Source organism: Platalea leucorodia (genome assembly GCF_965183815.1).
Source record: "Platalea leucorodia genome assembly, chromosome: W".
Lineage (NCBI taxonomy): Eukaryota > Metazoa > Chordata > Aves > Pelecaniformes > Threskiornithidae > Platalea > Platalea leucorodia.
The window spans coordinates 210367-226330 of record NC_138859.1 but is presented as its reverse complement, the minus strand read 5'-3'; the positions used below and the strand labels follow the sequence as shown (position 1 = coordinate 226330).

At 68.9% G+C, this 15964-nt stretch overlaps 3 protein-coding genes across 3 annotated transcripts; 2 read left to right on the top strand and 1 right to left on the bottom strand.

Moving 5' to 3' along the window:
- Positions 1–187: 187 nt before the first annotated feature.
- LOC309601693 (adipocyte enhancer-binding protein 1-like) lies at positions 188–6893 on the top strand (the record flags this gene model as incomplete). Its single annotated transcript, XM_082334860.1, has 21 exons — positions 188–428; positions 568–1044; positions 1279–1350; positions 1621–1692; positions 1814–1900; positions 2371–2472; positions 2654–2743; positions 2927–3004; positions 3085–3159; positions 3245–3354; positions 3434–3573; positions 3675–3759; positions 3850–3994; positions 4084–4172; positions 4289–4412; positions 4496–4692; positions 4791–4970; positions 5049–5391; positions 5495–5634; positions 5719–5818; positions 5907–6893. 21 exons carry the CDS (start codon positions 188–190, stop codon positions 6455–6457), a joined length of 3498 nt encoding a protein of 1165 aa, XP_082190986.1. The 3' UTR covers positions 6458–6893.
- Positions 6894–6954: 61 nt separating this feature from the next.
- On the bottom strand, positions 6955–13512 carry LOC309601554 (DNA polymerase delta subunit 2-like). Its single transcript, XM_082334616.1, has 11 exons — positions 13435–13512; positions 12412–12687; positions 10082–10203; positions 9078–9201; positions 8886–9000; positions 8554–8752; positions 8336–8416; positions 7797–7954; positions 7551–7678; positions 7352–7453; positions 6955–7245 (listed from the first exon to the last, which is right to left on the bottom strand). The coding sequence occupies exons 2-11, from the start codon at positions 12629–12631 to the stop codon at positions 7088–7090; spliced, it is 1407 nt and encodes a 468-aa protein (XP_082190742.1). The 5' UTR covers positions 12632–12687; positions 13435–13512; the 3' UTR covers positions 6955–7087.
- A 737-nt stretch (positions 13513–14249) lies between these two features.
- LOC309601868 (antimicrobial peptide NK-lysin-like) lies at positions 14250–15905 on the top strand. The gene is made up of 5 exons (XM_082335085.1): positions 14250–14333; positions 14781–14905; positions 15007–15132; positions 15248–15420; positions 15792–15905. Exons 1-4 carry the CDS (start codon positions 14294–14296, stop codon positions 15413–15415), a joined length of 459 nt encoding a protein of 152 aa, XP_082191211.1. The 5' UTR covers positions 14250–14293; the 3' UTR covers positions 15416–15420; positions 15792–15905.
- Positions 15906–15964: the final 59 nt, after the last annotated feature.

Here is a 15964-nt window from a genome sequence, read left to right as displayed (position 1 = left end):
TGCTGTTCCCGTTCCCGTGCGGTGCCGTTCCCGGTGCCGTTCCCGTTGTTCCCGTTGTTCCCGGTGCGGCGCGGGTGCCGCTCGGCCCCGCCGCAGCTCGGTGCCGCCCCCGGCCCTGCGCCCGCCCCCCGCCCGTCCCGCCCGGGCGCTCGGGGCCGGGGCCGGGGCCGGTGCGGCGGACGCGGCGATGGGGCTGGCGGGGCCGCCCCGCTCCTGCCTCCTGCTGGCGGCCGCGCTGCTGCCGCTGCTGCCCGGGGCCGCCCCGGGCCCCGCCGCGCCGCCCGCGCTCACCGACGCCGAGATCGAGGCGTTTCTGCGGGGCTTCCTCGGCCCCGGCGGCGGCGACGGCGAGGACGGGGACGGGGACGGGGACGGCGCCGACCTGGGCTTCGGCACCGACCTGGGCGTCGGCACCGGCACCGGCACCGGTGAGCGGGCGGCAGCGGCACCGCGGGTCGGGGCCGCGCCGGTAGCGGGGCGCGGCGGGAGGTGGGGACCCCCCCAGCCCGGCCCCGGCCGCCCCTCACCCCGCGGCGGGGCGGCTGCTGCCCCCGCTCCCCTCCCCAGGCTCCCCGGGACTGACGGAGCCCGAGAAACCCAAGAAGGGGAAGAAGGAAAAACCGCCCAAGCCCACCAAAAAGCCCAAGGAGAGAGGCCGGGGCGCCAAGAAGGACAGGGACAGGGGCACGGACAAGCCCCCCAAGAAGCCCAAGGAGAAGACCCCCAAAGGCTCCGAAAAACCCCCAAAAGGCTCTGAAAAAACCCCCAAAGGCTCTGAAAAATCCCCGAAAGGCTCCGAAAAACCCCCAAAAGGCTCCGAAAAACCCCCGAAAGGCTCCAAAAAGCCCAAGGAGAAGCCGCCCAAGGAGAAGCCGCCCAAGGCCACCAAAAAACCCTCCGGTAAGAAGCCACCGGAGCCACCGACCACCCCCCCGGAGCCCCCTGCCACCCTGCAGCCCCCGCGGGGCGAGGATGATGCGGGGACACCCCGGTTCCCAGAGCAGCCTTCGCCTTACGAGGAGGAGGAGGATGGAGGTGGCCGAGGTGAGTCTTGGGGGGCCTGATCTCGCCGCCAGCCGGGTTGGGGTGGGGGGGTGGCACCCCACGGCGTCCCCCCGTGTCCCGCTCGGCTTCCCGGCGGCACCCCATGGCTGGCTGGGCTTTGTCCCGCCGGGGTCACCCCTCCGCCCCGCCAGCCTGCCTCCTGACGGGATTTTCCTTCGGCGGGGGGCTGCCGGGGGGCCCCGCCAGCCCCTCGCTCTGTGTCCCTGTCCCCAGGGGAGCTGGAGGAGCCACCGAGCGAGCCCTGGGAGCCAGGGCGGGAGGACTGGAGCCCCGAGCCCGAGCCTGGTGAGTGCCCTGTCCCCGGGGCCACCTCCCTGTGTCTTGGGGCCACCTCCCTGCACCCCGGGGCCACCTCCCTGCACCCCAGGGCCACCTCCCTCCACCCCGGGGCCACCTCCCTCCACCCTGGGGCCACCACCCTGTGTCCCAATGCCACCTCCCTGCACCCCAGGGCCACCTGCCTGCATCCCAGTGTCACCTCCCTACACCCCAGTGCCACCTCCCTGCTCCCCGGTGCCACCCTGCGCCCCGTCCCCACGTGCCCTGTCCCCGCAGAGGTCCCCGAGGAGCCGGAGCCACCAACGCTGGACTACAACGAGCAGCTGGAGCGGGAGGACTACGAGGACTGTACGGTGCCAGGGCGTGGGCGGGGGGACCACCGGGGTCCCCCGGCCTCCAGGAAAGGAGGGAGGGTGTGTCCCCCCACCTCGTCCCCCCAAAGTCACCGCCACCCCCTTTCCGTCCCCAGTCGAGTACATCCGGCGCCAGCAGAAACCCCGCAAGCCCCCGAGCAGGAAAAAACCCGAGAGAGTCTGGCCCCAGCCCGAGGAGCCATGTAAGTGGGGTGACAGGGGGACAAGGGGGGGCTGGCACCTCTTGGGGTGGAGGGGACAGTCCCCAGCCTTGGGGACCCAGGGGAGCATCATTTTGGGACAGCCTGGAGCTGGGGGGGGGCATGGGGACTGCGTAAGGGGTGCAGGAGACCCCACAGGGCTGCAGGGACCCCCTAGGGGCATGGGGATCTCCTGGGGGCACGGGGATCCCGTGCGAATACAGAGGGGGACATGGGGACCCCACAGGGGCATGGGGGATCCCACAGGGACACAGGGATCCCACAGAAGCATGGGGGACCCTACAGGGACATGGGGGACCCCTGGGAGCACAGTAGGGGTGTGGGGATCCGCAGAGGCATGAGGAACCCCACAGGGACTGAGGGATCCCATAGGGGCACAGGGACCCCACAGGGACATGGGGGTACCCCCATTCCCCCCCAGTCCCCAGCACGGCCTCTTTCGCCCTCCCCAGCGAAGCCGGAGGTGCCACCCCCTCAGCCACCACCCCCGCCGCCCGTCCTGGTGACCGAAGGGGACTACGAGGACGGCTTCCTACGACCCGACTACGATGACCGTGAGTGACGAGCCACGGGGGGCCGGGGCAGCCCAGGACCCCCGTTCCTGGGGGGCTCTGCCCGGCCCCATGGGTAGGGATCTCCCCCCGTGCCCAGCTGGGCTCTGGCGGGTGGCACCCCCGCGCCGTCCCCCGGCCCTGAAGGGGTGTCCCAGCCCCGCTCCCCCTTTGCACCCCGCAGTGGAGTACGGGCTGCCCCCCCCGCCGAAGCCCAGGAAACACCCGGACAAAGAGGACGAGATGGAGACGGACGAGGAGAAACTCAAGCCCTGTGAGAGACGGGCTGGGTGCCGGGGCGGGTGGCACGTCCCTGGGGTGGGTGGCACGTCCCCTGGGTGGGTGGCATGTCCCCTGGGTGGGTGGCACATCCCTGGGGCGGGTGGCACGTCCCCTGGGTGGGTGGCACGTCCCTGGGGCAGGTGGCATGTCCCCGGCAGCCGCTCTCCCATCCCAGGGAAGCCCAAGAAAGGCGGCAGCAGCAAGGAGGAGGAGGAGGACCCTTGGGCGGAGGAGAAGGGCCGGGACCGCAAAGGTGGGTGCCAGCCCCCCCAGCCCCGTCCCCTCGCCCCCAGCCCCCCGGGCTCTGCTCCCCCTCATGCACCCCTTTTCCAGGAAAACCCAAAAAACCAGGGGGGAAGAAGTGGGAGCCGGACGAGGACGAATGGGCCCCTCCAGAGGAGAAGACAAGTGAGTGTCCCCGGTCCTGAGGGGGAAGCGGGCACCCCGCTGCAGGGGGGTGCCCACCACCTTCCCGCCCCCCCACTGTCCCCAGGGTGTCCCCCCATCGGCCTGGAGTCCCACCGCATCGAGGACGACCAGATCCTGGCCTCCTCCATGCTGCGCCACGGGCTGGGTGCCCAGCGCGGGCGCCTCAACATGCAGGTGAGGGTCGCCCGCCCCGCGCCCACCCTCCACACCAGCGGGCCCCCCACCCACGTCCCCCCCACTGTCCCCACCCCAGGCGGGCACCAACGAGGACGATTTCTTCGACGGGGCTTGGTGCGCTGAGGACGACAGCCGGGCGCACTGGATCGAGGTGGACACCCGCCGCACCACCAAGTTCACCGGCGTCATCACCCAGGGCCGCGACTCCCAGATCCAGTACGGGGCCGGGGACGAGCAGGAGGGGACGGATCCGGGGACACGGGGTGGGGGAGCAGCTCGGGGACCTCCTCTCCCAACCTGTCCCCTTCCTCCCACAGCGAGGACTTTGTCACCAGCTTCTACGTGGGCTTCAGCAACGACAGCCAGAACTGGGTGATGTACACCAACGGCTACGAGGAGATGGTACGGGACCCCAGAACGGGCTGGCTGGGGGGGACGGGGACAGCAGGGACCCGCTCCCCTGCCGTGGCTACGTCTTGCTCCCCTCTGCAGATGTTTTACGGCAACGTGGACAAGGACACGCCAGTGCTGACTGAGTTCCCCGAGCCCATAGTAGCCCGTTACATCCGCATCTACCCCCAGACGTGGAACGGCAGCCTCTGCCTGCGCCTCGAGGTCCTGGGCTGCCCCCTCTCCAGTAAGAGCCACCCCAAAGCGGCGGCTGAGGGGACTGGGGGGATGGCAGCTCCGCAGCCCCCCACCGCCGTGTCCCTGTCCCCTCCGCAGCCATCAGCAGCTACTACGCCCAGCAGAACGAGGTGACCTCCACCGACAACCTGGACTTCCGCCACCACACCTACAAGGACATGAGGCAGGTGAGCACCTCCGTGGGGCGGTGGGCACCTCCGTGGGGTGGGCTCCTTCACGGGGGGGTGGGCTCGGCCCCCCGAGCGCTGTCCCCCATCACCTGCCCCCCACCCTGCGCCCGCAGCTGATGAAGGTGGTGAACGAGGAGTGTCCCACCATCACCCGCATCTACAACATCGGCAAGAGCTCGCGCGGGCTGAAGATCTACGCCATGGAGATCTCGGACAACCCGGGCGAGCACGAGACGGGTGAGAAGGGGAGGTGTGGGGGGACCTGGCTGCTGTCCCCTGCCGCAGGCAACACGGTGACCCTGCCTGTACCCTGCCCGCAGGCGAGCCCGAGTTCAGGTACACGGCGGGGCTGCACGGGAACGAAGTGCTGGGCCGGGAGCTGCTGCTCCTGCTGATGCAGTTCCTGTGCAAGGAGTACCACGACGGCAACCCCCGGGTGCGGAGCCTGGTGACCGAAACCCGCATCCACCTCGTGCCCTCCCTCAACCCCGATGGCTACGAGCTGGCCCGCGAGGCGGTAAGGGGACGGCAGAGCAGGGGATGGGACGGCGGAGCGGTGGGATGGGACGGTGGGATGCAGCCCCCGGGCTCACCGCTGCCCTGGGCTGCCCGCAGGGCTCCGAGCTGGGCAACTGGGCGCTGGGCCACTGGACGGAGGAGGGCTACGACCTCTTTGAGAACTTCCCCGACTTGGCTTCGGCGCTCTGGGCGGCCGAGGAGAGGAAGCTGGTGCCCCACAAGTTCCCCAACCACCACATCCCCATCCCGGAGCACTACCTGGTTGAGGACGCCACGGTGAGCCACGGCACGGGGCGGGGTGGTGGGACGGTGATGGGGACGTGGCGTCTCACGCTGCCGTGCCTGCCTCGGCAGGTGGCAGTGGAGACGCGGGCCGTCATGGCATGGATGGACAAGAACCCCTTCGTGCTGGGAGCCAACCTGCAGGGCGGGGAGAAGCTGGTGTCCTACCCCTTCGACACGGCCCGGCCCGTCAGCGAGACACCAGCGGCCGCCCCTCGCCCGCCAGACGACTACGAGGACGACAACCCCGAGCTGCAGGAGACGCCCGACCATGCCATCTTCCGCTGGCTCGCCATCTCCTACGCCTCAGCCCACCTCACCATGACCGAGACCTTCCGCGGGGGCTGCCACACGCAGGACATGACCAACGCCATGGGCATCGTGCAGGGGGCCAAGTGGCACCCCCGGGCTGGCAGTAAGTGGGTCCCACGCCATACGGCGTCGGTCCGCCCGCCCCGCACTCCCGCCACCCGAAGGTGCGAGTGAGCGGCTGGGTGAGCGCTTGGTTTGTTTTACAGCCATGAATGACTTCAGCTACCTGCACACCAACTGCCTGGAGCTCTCCGTCTACCTGGGCTGCGACAAGTTCCCCCACGAGAGCGAGCTGCAGCAGGAGTGGGAGAACAACAAGGAGTCGTTGCTCACCTTCATGGAGCAGGTAGGCACTGGGACGCGCCGGGCGGGGAGCCGGCGCTGCCCCGCCTGCCCCACGTGCATCCTCTCGTCCCCTTTCCTCGCGTAGGTCCACCGGGGCATCAAGGGCTTGGTGACGGACCAGCAGGGAGAACCCATCGCCAACGCCACCATCGTCGTAGGGGGCATCAACCACAACATCAAGACAGGTATGGCACAGGGCAGGGCGCCAGGCGGGGTGCCGGCAGCACCGTGCTGCCTCCTTCACACCCCGCTGCCTCCCCTCGCTCTCCGCAGCCAGCGGCGGGGACTACTGGCGCATCCTGAACCCGGGCGAGTACCGCGTCTCGGCTCGGGCCGAGGGCTACAACCCCAGCGTCAAGACCTGCAGCGTCTTCTACGACATCGGGGCCACCCAGTGCAACTTCGTCCTCTCGCGCTCCAACTGGAAACGCATCCGGGAGATCATGGCCATGAACGGGAACCGGCCCATCCGCCGCATCGTGCCCGGCCGCCCCATGACGCCCCGCGAACGCATGCGCCTGCGTATGCGCCTCCGGCAGCGCATGCGGCTCCGGCAGCAGATGAGGCTGCGGCGTCTCAATGCCACCACAGCCGCCAGCGGCCTCACGGCCCCGCCACCCACCACGGCCCTGCCCTTCCCCTTCAGCAGCACTGCCTACGCGCCCTGGAGCCAAGAGCCACCCACAGCCGGCACCTGGGAGATGGAGACCGAAACGGAGGTGGTGACTGAGCTGGTGACGGAGACGGAGGCCTGGGAGCTGGGCACAGGGACAGCGCAGCCCTTCACCACGGCCGAGACCTACACCGTGAACTTTGGTGACTAGGAGATGCTCGTCCCCTCGCTCCTGCCTCGAGCCAAGGCCGGACGCTCGCGGCCGGTTTGGTTTCGCCTGCAGCAGGCTCCGGCATCTGCTTCTAAAGCCTTCCTCGAGCCCCGGGCAGCCCGCTCTGGGTAGCCCGCCCCGGGTGGGCTCCGGCTTCTCACCCGCGCTGCTTCCTGACTGCAGGGCACGCCATGCCGACGCTCGCCCCAAAGGCTGGGCGGCTGCAGAGCATCCCCCTTGCCAGGCTCCAGAGCCCGGCAGGAGAGGACGTGCTGCCCCGTCCCTCGGGGCTGGGCAGCACCAGCCCTTGCCTGGCAAGGGAGGGGGCGAAGCAGGACCCAGCCCTCGCCCCGTCCCCGTCTCCCGGCACAGCGGGGCTGGCAGGGGTGGTCCCGCTCTCCAGGGCAGGGCCCACACGGAGGCAGGCGCAGCCCCTGTCCCCTCCACAGTTTTTTTGTTACACAAATAAATCAAGTTATATTGGTACAAGCATCTCTTCTCTCCTGCGCCCCCGGCAGCTCCGTGCCAGCCCTCCCGGGAGGGCAGACGGGGATGATGACACAAAGGCGGAGGGCGCCAGGGCCCTCCGAGGGGCCAGGGGTTTATCGAGTCCGTGCCCTGCCTGCTCAGTCAGTGCCCGACCTCCATGTCCCCGTCATCGTCCTCGGCCCCGAAGCCGGAGAAGCTGATGGGCTGGCAGCTGAGGTCGCGCAGGTTGACGAGGCAGGCGGTCTGCGTGGTGCTGAAGGCGGGCACCGTCAGCAGCAGGACCTGCTGCTTGTCCTCCCCTGCAAAAATAGGTGGGCGTCAGGCGGGTGAGCCCTCGGGCGGCACCCCGGGGCAGGGTCCCAGCCCCGAGCGAGGATCGGGGGCCCTGCAGGCTGCGGGACTCACCTTTGAGCAGCTTGGACTGGAAGCGGGGAGCGTTGCCGCAGAAGTAGACGTGAGGGCAGTCGGTGAGGATGAAAGGGTCCGATTTGTAAAAGGGGTAGCAGCCTGGGAGGGATGGAAATTAGGAGGGGAACCTGCACCTTGCACCCCTTCGAGGGCAAACAGCCCCCCAGCCTTGGCGGCCACCCAGCTCTCGCCTTACCCAGCGTGTCCGGGGCCGTGGGGCTGATGTGTCCCGCCAGCAGCGTCCACTCCAGGATCTCCAGGTAGTCATCCATGCTGCTGTATTTAAAGATGTCGCTGATGTTTTGCCCTGAGGTCCCCAAAAACCTACACCATTTTGGGGGAAAGAAGGAGGGATTTGACAGCTGTACTTGCCGTGACTTGCCCCGCGATCCCATGCCGCCAGCAGTTATCACAGAGCCGGTGGCACACGAGGTGTTTTTACCTGACGCCGTCCACGTCAGCCTGGTAGGGGTTGGTGACGAGCCGGAGCGTGGAGTAGGCGCTGGCGAGGGGCAGCATGCAGTGATGCAGGGGCTGCTGCGGCAGCGTGTAGTTGGTGGGGTCAAACTCACCAGGCATCACGTCCACGGGCACGGAGGTCTGCAGGCAGAGCGGGGATTACGGGGGACGGCCCAGCCACCCTCCTTCGAAGGGGCTCAGAGCAAAGCCCCGGCTCTGCCCAATCCCTGATTTGGCTCCCACCACTTCCCCGCAGGAAGCCCCGCTTGGCTTCACCGCAGAGACCAGATGCCAGGAGAGGGATCTGAAGCTGGGCTGTGCGCTGCCTCCCCTTCTTGCCGCGTTCCCGTACAGCACCATATGCGGTGCTCAAAGGGAAGCTGGGGGCCGGGGAAGGGGTGTTTGCCACCCCGCAGCCCCAGGCTGCTGGCAGAGCACTGCTTCCCTGGCTTGGGAGCCAGGCTCCCTCCCCCAGAAGGTACCCAAGGCCCCAGCCAACCCTATCCCGCTCCAAGCACTTACACAAAGCTGCAGCAGGATCTCATCCAGCATCTTCACGGCCTCCACACTCGCAGCCTGGGTCTTCTTGGTCAAGTACTTGGCCTGGGGCAGTGGGGAGAGAGTGAGGGAACAACCCCGTGCCCTCTCTGACTCCTCCTTCCCCACCTTCACGCGCCTCCCCGTGCCAGCCCCAGCCCCAGAGAGCAGGGTCGAGGCTGAAGGCCCCTTCCCCGCCGTACCTTGTTGATGGTGTCCCGGCTCTGCGTGTTCTGGCTCAGCAGGTTCCCCGCCAGAATGACGCGGGAGATCTGTGCGGCGCAGCTCTGCTCGCCCTCGGCGCCCAGCTGCCCCGTCACCACGTCCACCAGCAGCTGCGTGCTCAGCAGGGACTCGCCGCTGCCGCTGCCCAGCCCCAGCCCCGACACCAGCAGGACGAACCTAAGCGGAGAGGCTCGGGCAGTGCTCCCTGCCTGCACCCATCCCTGCCTGCACGGCAATGCCAGGGCTGCCCACACCAAGGGGCTCCAGATACGGCGGTGCCAGCCCCGCTCCTGTCCCTGCGGAGACTCACCGGTCCAAGCTGGGGCCCTTCCAGGGCAGCGGCCGGGGCAGGTTGGCAAAGCAGTGATCCTCCACCAGGAACTTGCCATCATCCTGCTCGGAGCCATACACGGCACAGATGGTCCCTATGGCAGAGAGCGGACGGTCAGCCCCCGGCCAGGGCTTGTGAGGTGGCTCCCACCACAGAGCCATCATCCCCTACCTGTCACCAGCCTCTGCACCTCGACAGCTCCTTCCAGCTTGATCCGCTGCAGCTCGTCCTCCAGGATCAGCTCGTCGGAGGGGTGGATGTACTTGGGCAAGGGCGGCTGAGGCACCAGGTTGTGCTGCGGGGGGACAGGGCAGGCTGTCATGGCCTTGGCAAGGCCGAGCTGCCCCAAAGGGCCCTTCCTCACCCCAGCCAAACCCCGCTCGTGGAAACCAGAGTGCGGGCGCGTGACTCATGAGAGCCGCCGGCGCGGCCCCCCGCCGCCGGTGCGGCCAACACCCCCACTGCCGCTTTGAAAGCGGCGCTTTGGAGGCCCCGGCAGCTCTCGGCGCTGCTCGCCAGCTGCACGCTGCCCGGACGAGCTGGTTTCGCTTAACGCTTCCCTGCAGCGCCCTGGCGAAGCAAACACGAGCGTGGCTCCCCGGCCAAGGAGGAAGCGGCTCAGCCAGGCAGCGGGAGACGGCGCTCTGGCTCGCCTTGGGAAACGTGTTTGCAATCATCGCCCGGGCAAGCGCTCCGCTCCCTTTGAACCCTGCCCGGCAGGCACGGGGCTAACCTCATGCTGCGACGAGCAGGCTCCAAACTTCCCAACGTGCTCCCTGTGAGCTGGCTGGGAGCAGATGGGCCCCCAGCACGGCATGGGGACGGCAGAGCCTCCCCGGACACCCCCCTCATCCTCCTCCCCTGCAGCAGGGAAAGGAGGTTTGCTCTGCTGGATCCAAACCCTCCAAGGGCAGGAAAAGCAACACCAAGCAGGCACGTACACAATCCGCACTGGCACAAAGGGGTGGCAGCAAGAGTGGCGGCGTCTAGGGACAGCGTAGGCACAGAGAAGATTATACACCGGCTCCCCAGGTCAAGGTCCTGGCAGTTCCCACTTGCTCGGCCACAGCGAGCACAAGGGAAGCGATGGGAAGCTGCCCATGTGTTGGCACGTCCCCCAGAGCCATGCGGAGGAGGACGGGGGGGCCCGCGGGAGGGAACGTCCCCGCCGCTACCTCCTCGCTGATCTCCTGCAGGATGGAGGGCTGCAGCTGCATCGCCTTGAAGAGTGTCCCCACCACGCAGCACTTCTCGCCCGCCCGCAGCTCGCAGAGCTTCCTCACCACCACACCGTTCCCTGCGGAGAGAAACGGGGCTCAGCCGGCCTCGGGGACGGTTGCGAGGGCAGGCAAGGCTCAAGGCTGGCCGGGACCAGCTGAAAGGGCCTGAACGTCCAGGCCAGCAAGAGGCGGCGAGGGAATGTTGCAAAGCTTCTCGCTCTTCCTTGAGGCACGGAGCCCAATCCACATGTGTAGGCCAGATGGGGCCAACGGAGCATGCCAGAGAGCCAGCACTGCCTGCAGGCATTTCCTCTGCGTTGAGGGGGAGGAAAGCTGGGTCACACCAGGGTCTGGGGGACCCACAGCTCCCGGCCACCACCCAGGACAGCGTGCAGAGCTCCCGCTGGGCCCACAGCTCCAGCTCTGCAGGGGGCACAGGTCCAGGATTGTCCCACCTGGGCACGGAACTGGTGCTCTTGCCCTTGAGCACGAGGGGCTGGTGTTCCTGCTCCTCATCCAGATGACCCAAACATCCCACTCAGATTTGACAGGCAGGAGAGATCGTTCACCACCCCCAAGTCTGACCTCTGCCTCTGCCAGGGCCAGATCCTCTGCCCGGGATCCCTGCTGGAAGCCAGGATCCCCATCGCAGCCGGGCATTTGGGAAGATCCCAGCATGAAGACAGGCTGCTGGGGAGGGCAGGGTTTCCTCTGCCTGAAAGGCACAAACAGGTCCCTGGGCTTTACCAGGGGGGATATGGGCCGGGGGAACCAAGTCGCGCCTCAGGAGGTGCAAAGAGCATTGCAGCCCCAGCGCTTCATTGTCTCTGTGGCTGGGCAGCATGCGCAGACAGCAAAAAATGCACCTCCCTCACCACAGGCTGAGCCCAAGACTTCTCACCTCACCCACCAGGACCCAGAGATGCTTCAGCCCTGTCCTGTACGTGTCTGCAGGACTTTTATTTCCTCCTGCTTAAATCAAGCCGTGAAGCCCAGCCACCCCGAGCCTCAAGCGCGGGAGGGAGGAGGACTGCGCCGGGGCGGCGGGAGCTGCCGGGCTCCTCTCCCAGAACAACACGGCCGAAGCCCGCTGCCGCGCCAGCTCCTCCGTCGGGTCGCCCTTTCTGGCTGTGGGCGGTGGGGTGACCTTTTCCCCCCCCAGACTCTCCCTTTGCTAATCACGCGCCTGCTGAACGTGACTCCTCTCCGGTGGAAAGCACCCCGCTGCCATCACCGGCACCCTGGGCTCAGCGGAGCTGGAAACACAGGTTCATCAATCCCAGGAATGCAAACACTCAGAGTCAGAAAAAACAATCCCATTTTAGTTTCTTATTCTTGGCTCTAACCCTCCAAATGTGTGTGTTTAGGGGGAGGGGGGCTGCTCTCTCCAGATTTTGCCTGCAGGCACTTCTCGCTGTGAGACAAACGCCAGAAATCTCGTCCCATCACATGACTCTGGGAAGTGGAGCTTTACAAAACCACTGGTTCCCGTCACCCTCGGCAAAATCCAGGGTTACGGCGCAGGGTGGCCGGCCAAGGAACAACATCCGCTGTGTAACCGGCACAGCCCGGCGCGGGCTTTGCTTCCCCTCGCTCCACGCAGCCCACGGGGCCGGGGAGAGAAAGAAAAACAAGTGGCCAAGCCCAAAAACCTCCATAGAAGGGCAAAGCTGAAAGCTTGGCTGGTCCGAGAGGGTGAAATTTGATAACAGGCTTTTACCACGCTCAGGGAGCCATGTGCCGCGCCGAGGCCTGTCAGAAAGCTCAGCCACCGCGCTCTGGCAGCAGCGAGGCAGTTGCTTCATCCGAAGGCGTAACAGCGGCGCTGGATGGAAACTCTCTAGCACGAGGATCCCACCCGCTAACCGCTAACACAGCTCTGCCGGGCGAGGAAACGGCCCCCCCGGCGCAAGCGGCGCCTCTCGCGCCCCCCACAGCCCGCTTCCTGGCCGGGGCGCCCGCCAGCCCCTCGCCGTGCAAACCTTGCGCTTAACTCGTGCTCCCGACAGCGAGCGAGAGCTCTGACCTGGCCCGGTGAGCAAAAAAGAAAAAAGGTTTTCTCCACACAGCTGATGTTTAAAGCTGATTTTAGAAAGGCTGGGACATGTCCGGCAGAGAAACCATCCCCCAAAGGGTTATTCGACCCCTAATGTGTGCCTAAGCTTAGGAAAGGATGGCCAGCACCCGCCAAAAAATCACCGAAGAGCTTCCAGCAGGCACTGTGCCGGCCGCGCGGCTTTGCCCTCCTGCCCCAAAGAGGGGGGTTACTCCCCAAACCGACTCACCCCACTTCTGCCGCGCCCGCTCCTCCAGGATGGGCCGCATCTCGATCAGGCGCGCGGCGTAGATGTGAGCGTACTGGCGGCTGAAGCTGCGCTCGCCCAGCCGAAAGGGCTGGGAGCAGTCGGTGTACGCCGAAACCGGCAGCCTGGCGAAGGTGGAGGCCTCGGCGGAGGGGGGGGCCAGCAAACCCTGCGCCGTGGCGGCCGCCTGCTCCCAGAACATGGTGGGCGCCGGGCCGGAGCAGCTGGGCTGGACACGGCGGGATTTTAATGGAGGATCTGGCAAGGAAATGGGCAAATTAAGGATCCGGGCAAATTAAGGGTGGCAAAGCGGCACGGCGCCGAGCCCGGCACACCCCGGCCATCACCGTCGCCCCGAATCCCTCCCTGGAGGCAGCCCCCACCCCCAAACTGCCCCCCTCCCCCCCCAAAACACGACTGACCCCCCCCCATCACCGCCCCCCTCCCCAGCACCAGGGCACCCCCAGACCCACGCTGGTGCCAGGAAAACCCCAGGACCCCCCAGTCACCCCCCGCAGCAGGACACCCGCAGCCCCCCCAGTCACAGCCTGGCCACTGGACCACCAAATGCCCCCGGCACCACGAGCCCTGCACAGCCCCCCGGATCCCCCCTAAACACCCCCCCGCACGGAGACCCCCCCCAGGGCACCGGGAGCCCCCCCAGACACCTCCGAGCACCACGACCCCCCCCGAGGACACCCCCGCCCCAAAACTCCCCGGTCCAAGCCCCCCCCAGTCCGCAGGACCCTACAGGGACCCCCCAGCCCCCCCCGGGCACCAGGACCCCCCCTCCCCAAACCAGGGTCCCCCCAGGACCCTCGCGGGGGTCCCCCGGGAGCCCCCCCGCGCCAAGGACCCTCCGCCCCCCCCCAGGGACCCCCAAAAGGCACCAGCCCCCCCCCGGGCCCCCATCGCCCCCCCTCCGGGCCGCCCCCCGAGCGGGACAGCCCCAAACCCCCCCGTCCTCACCCCCCTCCGGGCCCCCCCAGGCCGCAGGTCACCTACGGGGTCAGAGGTCAGGGGTCAGAGGTCGGGGGGGGCCGCCGGCACCGCGGGCCCGCCATGGGGAAGGGGCGGGGGGGGGAAAAGGCGCGAACGCCGCAAAGCCCGGAAGTCGCGTGGCCGCGGGGCGGAAGTGACGCCAAAGCGGCGGGTCGCCGTGGCAACCGCCGGTGGCGGCGGCGCGAGGCCGTTACCGTGGAAACCGGCGGGGGCGGGGGGAGGGGGGCACCGGGACCCCACGGAGCCCCGGAGGGGACGGGGACACCGGGACCGGGCCCCAGGCCCCGGCGGGCCCCGGAGGGGACGGGGACACCGGGACAGGCCCCACGGAGGCCATGGCGGACAGGGGACACGAGGCCGACGCCTGAGGCCTCGGGGGGTCCGGGAGGGGACAGGGGACACCGGGACCGGCCCCCGGGCCCCTCCACTGCTCATGGGGGGACCGGGGTCAGCGGGACGGAGCCCCAGGCCCCCCGAGCCCGGGCGGGGGCAGAGGGGACCCCCGCAGAGCCCCCGGCCCCACGCCCCCCCCCCCGCTTGGGGGGCTGCTGGGCCGCCCCCCGCCGGGCCCAGGGCTGGGGGCCGCCGGCGGCACCCCGCCGCGGGGCGCGGGGGCTCGGTGGGGCGCGGGGCTGGGCCCCCCCGGCTCCCCTTCCTGCCGCGGGGGCGGAGGGCGGAGGTGCGAGGGAGGAAGGGGTTTGCGAGCCGGCGCCGCTCCATTTTAAGGGTTTTTTGGGTTTCGGCGGCGCTGAGTGGCGCGGCCGTCCCCACAGCCCGCTCGCCCCGCTATAAAAGCCGTCGGGGCGGGCCGGCCGGTTGTCACCCGCTGTCACCTGCTGTCACCCTCTCGAGTGGGCTCGCCATGGCTGCCGCCTTCCTCTTGGTGCTGGTGGCGGTGGGAGGTAACGGGGGTCCCCCCTGCCCCGCGCCCCCGAGGAGGGACGGGGTGGCGGGGGGACAGGCACCCCGGGGCGCAGGGGAGGGGGACAGGCAGGGACGGGCACGGGGGACAGCGGGGATGGCGGCCTGGGGACGGGGTCTGCGTGGGGACCTTGGGATGGTGGGACGGGGTCCTCGTGGGGGCAGTGGGGACGGTGGGGACAAGGTCTATGTGGGGACATGGGGATGGTGGGGATGGGTTCCACATGGGGAGCCGGGGATGGCGGGGATGGCGGCCACGTGGGGACAGGCACCTGGGGGTGGCAGGGACAAGGTCCGTGTGCCAGCTGGGGTACAGTGGGGACAGGGTCTGCGTGGGGACGGGGTCTGGGCACTCCTGCGGCACCCAGGGACCTCGGTGACGGCCGCGCGCTCCCGCGGCCGCGCTCACCGTCCCCATCCCCGCTCAGCGGCGCAGGCTGCGGTCCCCGAGCCCTGCCAGGGCGGCCCCGCAGCCTGGTGCCAGGACGTGGCCACCGCCAGCCGCTGCGGCAGGGAGCAGTACTGCCGTGACCTCTGGGACAGCCTGGCCCTGGTGAGCACTGGCCCCGCCGCCGCCCCACGGCCATGGGGCAGCCCCCCGCCTGTATCGGGGGGCCCGGCGCAGCCCTGAGGGTCCGCCTTGTCCTCCCACAGTGGGACATGACCGAAGGGGACGTGGCTGAAGGGGACGCAATGGCGCTGCGCAAGGGGAAGAAGTGCACCCTGTGCACCAAAATCCTGGAGCAGATCAAGGCGATGGTGGGCGACGACCCCGACGAGGTGAGCGGGCGGCTGGGGGGCTCGGGGGAGCGGGGCCCGGCAGGCGGGCGGGGGGCTCGGGGGAGCGGGGCCCCGCAGGCGGCCCCGCTGACGCCGCCGGGGCTGGTTGTGGCAGGCAGCGGTGGAGGCGGCGCTGGGCAAAGCCTGCCGGGCCCTGGGCAAGCGCCTGGGCCGCGTCTGCAAGCAGCTGGTGAAGAAGTACCGGGACCAGATCAGCGAGGCGCTGCAGAACGGTGACGAGCCCCAGGACACCTGCGCCGCCATCGGCTTCTGCAAGGCCTGAGCCCGGTCAGCACCCGCCCCGCGTCCCGCACCCCGCGTCCTGGTCCTGCATCCCGCGTCCTGATCCTGCATCCCGCGTCCTGATCCCGCGTCCCAAGTCCTCCACCCCGCATCCTCCATCCCACACCCCACGTTCCCCCAGCCCGTATCCCGCACCCCATGTCCTGCACCCGCGCCTGCCCCAGCACGGGAGAGCACTTGGGGGTCCTGTGTCTCCAGGAGGGAACCTGCCTGCGCCCCTGGAGGGTGGGGGTGAGGCAGGGGACCCCAATATGCCTCCTGGAGGTGGGGGGAATGTTGGAGGAGCCACTTTCGCTGGCACATGCGTTGGGGGTGACGGTGGCCCCCGACTCACTGCTCCTTCCTTGTCTCCGCAGGGCTCAGACCACGACCAGCCCCGAGTGCCACCCCCCGAACCCTGAAATCCCCTCCCAGCCCCACCTGCCACCCTGGCCCCCGCATCCCCCTCCCCGTGCAATAAAGCATCTTGCCCCAGGCCACTGCGTCTCTTGGGGACAGTGGCCCTGCTGTCCCCCGTGCCGGGGTCCCC